This window comes from Condylura cristata, unplaced genomic scaffold, assembly GCF_000260355.1.
Source record: "Condylura cristata isolate star-nosed mole 26May11 unplaced genomic scaffold, ConCri1.0 scaffold00042, whole genome shotgun sequence".
Classification (NCBI taxonomy): Eukaryota; Metazoa; Chordata; class Mammalia; order Eulipotyphla; family Talpidae; genus Condylura; species Condylura cristata.
In genome coordinates this window covers 3,742,893-3,748,681 of record NW_004567143.1, presented here as the reverse complement: position 1 = coordinate 3,748,681, position 5,789 = coordinate 3,742,893, and the positions used below count along the sequence as shown (strand labels likewise).

The 5,789-nt window shown below is 63.3% G+C and overlaps 1 protein-coding gene across 1 annotated transcript in view; it reads right to left on the bottom strand.

Annotated features, from left to right (window-relative positions):
• Positions 1-1,844: 1,844 nt before the first annotated feature.
• ZNF212 (zinc finger protein 212) overlaps positions 1,845-5,789 on the bottom strand; it is a 34,339-nt gene continuing 30,394 nt past the window's right edge. Inside the window, exons 10-13 of the mRNA XM_012733846.1 lie at positions 5,653-5,760; positions 5,398-5,524; positions 4,444-4,533; positions 1,845-3,788 (exon numbers count right to left, since the gene is read on the bottom strand). Of these exons, the coding sequence (XP_012589300.1) occupies positions 2,929-3,788; positions 4,444-4,533; positions 5,398-5,524; positions 5,653-5,760 (1,185 nt within the window). The 3' untranslated portion in view covers positions 1,845-2,928. The remainder of the gene's footprint in view (positions 3,789-4,443; positions 4,534-5,397; positions 5,525-5,652; positions 5,761-5,789) is intronic.

The following is a 5,789-nucleotide window of genomic DNA, read 5'->3' as shown; positions in this document are numbered from 1 at the left end:
TATGTTGTGCCCAGAATCGGCGCTGAGGGCCCGAACTGGTAAGGGTTTGAAAACCGTTCCATCGAATGGCCAGCCCCCCCAAGTCCCTATGGGAATCCAGGGTCTCCTCCTCCCCTGGGGGACACAGCTGCCCTGCGCCAGCCCTGGTCTAGCCCATGGCACCCAAGGCCCTACTCTGGAAAAAGCGCTTATCAGTGAGTAAAAGCTGTGCCCTGCATTCCCCGCGGGGTCCATCTTCCGTCTTCTCCTGACCTCCCTGTCAGCCTGTAGTCTTTACCCACCGCAGGTTTGGGGGGGAGGGGGGGCAGGAGAGAACACTGCCTGCGTGGTTGACCTGCACTCGGGGCAAGGCTAGAAGCTGTGTGACTTTCGGGCACAAGCAGTCAGGGAGGCTCCCGCTTTGCTCCCGTGGGGCCCGCGCCGGAGTAACCCCAGCCAAAGAGGCAATTTGCAAAGTGCGCTGAGGACGTTAGAACGTGCGGGTCAGCCAGACAACATTAAGGCCAAACAATTCTGGCAAGTTGTGACCTGAAAAGTGCTACGGCAATGCCCTGTGCCAACAGGAGCCTGAGAAGGGGTTGGCGAGGACAACCTCAGCATCTCGGTGTTCCGCTCCGCTGAGCGTGCCATCACTCTGGCGAGCTGGACTCCGCGGCCTGCCTTCCGTGAGCCGTCGGCCTCAGGTGCTGGCCGACCATGCTCACCTGAGCTGCTGGTTAACGCAGACCGCTGGGCCGGCTCGAGCTTACAGGTCTAAGCAGGCCACAGCCGGCCAGAATCGGCCCTTCCAGCACCAACACGCAGCTCTACCTCCGCCGGCGCGGGCCGCGTGTGAACCGTGGCCAGCCTCGGGCGCCCGCAGCTGCCTCCCATCCCCTGCTGATTGTACAACTGTATCGGGGAGCAAAATTCCCCAAACTTGACACCGTGACAGGATTTCCGAACATACCAATCTGGGGTCAGGTCAGGTTTAGTCCTAACAGAAGTAAAAATCACCTGAATCCTTACGCGTGACCTGTTGTGAGTTTGCTCTTTGGGGGCCAAGGGGAGGGGTCAGACGGATTTCCAGCACTGGCCCTGACCCTGCTGGTCACTGAGCCAGCCGGGCTGCTGAGCCTGGCGTCACTCCAAGTGGGCCCACCCCACACAGGCCACGGGAATGGGCAGCTCGCCCCCCCCATCCGGGCGTTTATGCAATGTGCATTGAGACGCGAACCCTCGCCGAGGTATAAAGGCCTCGGAGGGGCGTCTTGTAGGCGCGTGTGACCACCCTTCCTCCCGAAGCCCGCCCTGGCATGGACTCTGGGCTCCTGTTCCAGTACCCGCTACGTGGAAGCGTAACAGCTTGGGCTGGCAGGCGGCCGAGGGCGCAGCAGCCACGCCGAGCAGCCACGCCCTGAGTGCTTGCTGGTGCTGCCGCAGGCTGGCCCTCCACGCGGCTCCCAGAACAGCACAGTCCAGGCCTCATCAATGGGGCTAACTTCCATTTCTTGCGTTGGCTCCTTCCCCAAAGCCCACTCCCTCGCGTGGGAGACCTGCTTTCCCCCAGCCTCGCATTAGCACTTGAAGTCGCCAGCGGGTGCTGTCAGGGCGTTCACTCCTACACGCCCGCTCAGCACGCAGACCCACCCCTGCTGCGGCGCCCCGGGACTCCCCGCGTGGGCGCCCAGTTTACCTGCGACCTCGACCTCCCGCCTTCCCGAGCCAGCCCCAGAGGTCTGCAGCCTGTGTCCCTGCGTGTCCGCACCCACGCCCCGTCCTGGCAGGGCTGGCGAGGCTCGGGGCCTCCTGCTGGGCCCCAGGAGGCTTCAAGAAAAACCGACACAGCACTGTTTTTTGCTAGTAGTGAGTTTTATTTAGGCAACGGCAAGTCATCACAGGGGCACTCCCACATGCCCAGGGCCACTGCCGGCCCCTACGGGCAGGGCAGGTCTTGAGCACTCTTGGGACGGCCGCTGTGCACTCTGTCCCCACCAGCTCGCTCCCAGAACCAATATGGAGGACAAGTCACCCCCAGCACCGAGGAGGCAGCCTGTGTGGGGAGCAGACTCAGACCGCCACCGGCACACAGTGAACCAGCTTCCGAGGGAGCCCCGAGGCCCGCGCAGGGTCTGGCCGCAAGGAGAGGGCCGCGGGGAGGAACCCGACTCCCTGAGGCAGCGCCTTGCTCAGCTCCCTTACAGCCTCGACCGCAGCAGAGGCCCTGGGGCCTCCCTACTCTCCCTCTCGCTCCTTTGGATTCGGTTAGCCCCACTGAAGCGCCCAGGACCCCCAAGAGGAGGAGCCCGGCACGCTGTCCCTGGTCTCTGGCCTGTCAGTGTGGTGGGCTAAAAGAGCCCCGTAAATGACCCCTCGTAGAGGGGAGCCCAGTCCTCGTGTCAGGAACAACTTCTGCAACTCTGGAAGCTCAGAAAACAAGTGTCAGACTACGTATATTTTAATCAACTAAAATCTAATTCCAAAAAGGTTCCTCAGAGCAGGTAAGCAGTTCACTTACATCGCGTCTTCTACTTGTTATTAACAAAGGACTACAAAAGAAGAGATGGAGGCCGCGCCTCCCAGGCCCGGCTCGCGCCCTGGCCCACGCAGCCCCCGGAGACCCGCACGAATAAAGAGCCTGGAACCCGCCGCAGCCCTGCGGTCCTGCGGTCAGAGGGGTGCCCGGCCAGAGGCCCCAGCAAGACAGGGCGCCCGAGGCCTGAAGGTGCAGCGACAGCAGGGGACAGACGGCCTGGGCGGTTGGGCCCTGGACACACCCTCCCGTGGCCTCAGGCCACCTTCGGCCTCAGCCTGGTGCTGCCCGGCTGAGACAAGGCCGAGCAAAATGACTCTTCTCGGGAGAAGTCAGTCCCTGACTCTGCTCTGGGTTTCTTCAGGGGGACCAACGCCAGCCCCCTCCGCCCCCCAACGGGCAAGGGGCTGGCGTCCCTAAAGCAGGCCGTTGGGCCTGCCCGGCCCAGGGGCCGCCCCGCCCCGCTCGCGCTGGTGGATCTTCTGGTGCTGCAGCAGGTGCTGCTTCTGCACGAAGCTCTTCTCGCACTCGGGGCAGCGGTAGGGCCGCTCGCCCGTGTGGATGCGCTGGTGCCGCACGAGGTCGGACGGGTGGCTGAAGCTCTTGCCGCAGTAGCCGCAGATGAGGGAGCCGCGGCTCTTCCTCCATGGGATGTGGCCGGGCAGCGCTACCAGGCTGTTGGGCGAGAAGCGCTCCTGGCCCCGGGGGCCGGCACTCGGCGCCCCCTGCAGGTGGCAGCGCTGGTGGGCGACCAGGCTCAGCCTGCAGCCAAAGCTCCGCTGGCACACGCCGCACTGGTGCAGCTTTGCCTTCCTGGGCTGCGGCTGCAGCCGGGGCCTGGGTCTCAGGCTCCCCTCGGGCTCAGCGGCGGGGCAAGACTCCCACGCCGAGTGGGTCCGCAGGTGTGCGGCCAGCAGCTGCTCGGAGCGGAAGCTGATCTCGCACTGCGCGCACTCGTGGGGGCTGGGCGCGCCCCTCTGCAGAGTCAGGCCCGGCCCACACTCCCGAGCCAGCTGGGCCTGCCGGGGAGCTGTCTGCTCCGGCGGGCTGCCCGGGGCTCCACTGCCTCGCGGGTCCCCACTGCCCTCGGCGGGCTCCTCTGGACCCGAGTCCCTGGGGTCTGATTCCAAGAGGAAGGAGCCGCCCTGCCCGCCCCAGAGCCCAGCCTGCTCCGGGCTCGGGAAAGCCTGCTCCTCGGCTGCGCCCCAAGACTCTCCGGGGGGGCCTGCGGAGCCACCCTGCGCGAACTGCAGCTCCTGTTTGGTCATGACCCCTTCTGTGCCAAGAGAGAGAAGACAGGTCACAGCGTGTCCCCTTCGGCTTCTCCCCAGCTAACAGACATCTGGGAGCCAGGCTCACGTCAAAGAGGGGACGAGACCGGCCAGGGCCCAACACCTGACAGCACGGCACGCTGGGTAGAGCGCGCTGTGGCATCGGGATGTCTACTCCTACCGAGCAGTGTCACCACTGTAGCTGCCCACAAACCTGGATTCAGTCCCCGTGAAAAGCATATACTCTTAACAACTCTACTGAAGTGTTCAAAATAAAAGATCTGAATGATTAAAAACAAAACATCATCCATCCAGCTCTGGTTTTCCATGTAATCTCCCCAAGCCACCTGGCTAGCAAACGCCTCCCCCGACCGGTCAGCCTCACTCCTGATGAGCAGACTGACCTAGCGTCAGTCTCCAGCGGTTCAGACTAAGGCCGGGCACGCTGCTTTGGGGCATGAAGGAGGCCGAAATGGTCCTGATCCGCGGACATCGCGGGGCAGGGGGCCGGGCGCGCGAAACAGGAGCTCACCCGACCACACAGATCTGGGGCGGTGAGGCCTGGCGAGGGCATGCATCATCGGGGGCTGCAGTTCAGCCTGGGAGCCTCACTGCAGGCTTCAGGAGCAAGGAGGGTGGGGGAATATTCTGGGCGCTTACCTGAGTGGACATCACTAGCACCTTCCTCCTCCAAATCACCCAGCACCTCTGTCCCCAACTCCGCTTCTCCTTCTGGCTGGCCAAGGACCTCTGGGCAGAAACAGCCAAGTGTGAGCTCACGTGCACCTGCCACTCGTGGGAACAAGGTGACCGATGTCGGGGGCTTCCAAGATGCAAGGCTACTGGTCTCGTCCCTTCACCCTAGCAGCTCGAGACCATTAGAAAATGAGGTCAGCTTGAGCCATCTACTCAGACGGCCACTTTCCAGAGGTCCCGTCACCGGTCACTGCAGCCTGGGGGCCAGGCCCCAGGTGCAGCACCCTTCGCCCCAACGCCAGCTCTCACAGGAACCGGTGTCACGCGCTGCTGCCTTTAAGGGCATCTAGTGCCACCCTGCACCTATTGCTTCATGAGGCACAAGGAAAGGACACGCCACCTGCCGAGGTCGCAGTCCCCCTCTGACCCACAGGCCACCTCCCTCCCCAATCACACTGGCCTTCCTGACGCCCCCACAGGCCTACGCTTCCAGAGTGTTCACCAAACAAAGCACACTTGCTATCTGACAGCCTCTATCTCGTCCTCAGAGACGTGTGTCTATTCAGCAGCGCTTCTGACCAACAGTGAGCAGGTACAATGCCAGCCGAGCACCAAGAAAAATGCTTAGCTTAGCTGATGCAGCCCACTGGTAACAACGGGTTTCTTGTTTGAAGTAAAAATGGTCTGAAGGGGGAAAGCCGGCGCGAGGCCCCGCGGCGCGTTACACGAACGCGAGAGCACCTCGGCACCGGTGGCCGCGGCCAAGAGGGCCGAGCAAGGCAGCCGCAGCAGCGGCCCTCTCCAGGTGCTCGTAAACTGAGGGCCAGAGGACTCCCGAGTGTCCCGCCCAGGCCAGCAGGGCCAGAAGCCACACAGCACCCAGGCGCAGCCTGGGCCGCCCCTCAGGCCGCCACTTACTCAGAGACACCAGCGTCTCATAGTTGCTCTCCATCACATTCCTGTACAGCTCCTTCTGCCAGTCCTCCAGATTTTCCCACTCCCGCTCTGAAAAACAGACTCCATCGTGTTCCAGGGACCTGGACACCTGAAATCACAAATGTCACACACGGACCTCTAGTCACAGCCGTGACGGAAAGGCAGCCATTCGGTCTCACCACAAAGCAGAAGCAGCAGGCGCGCGCGGCCTGGCCCCCCACGCCTCCACTGGCCTACCTTGGGGGTCTCTTCTTTGTTGCCAGGCGGCAGCCGCAGCACCCAGAAGTTCCTGTTCCTCAGCAGGTTCTCCATGTTCTCCAGCCGGCGCTGCAGCAGCCCGTACTCCTGCAGCAGCGTCCCCAGCACGGCCCACT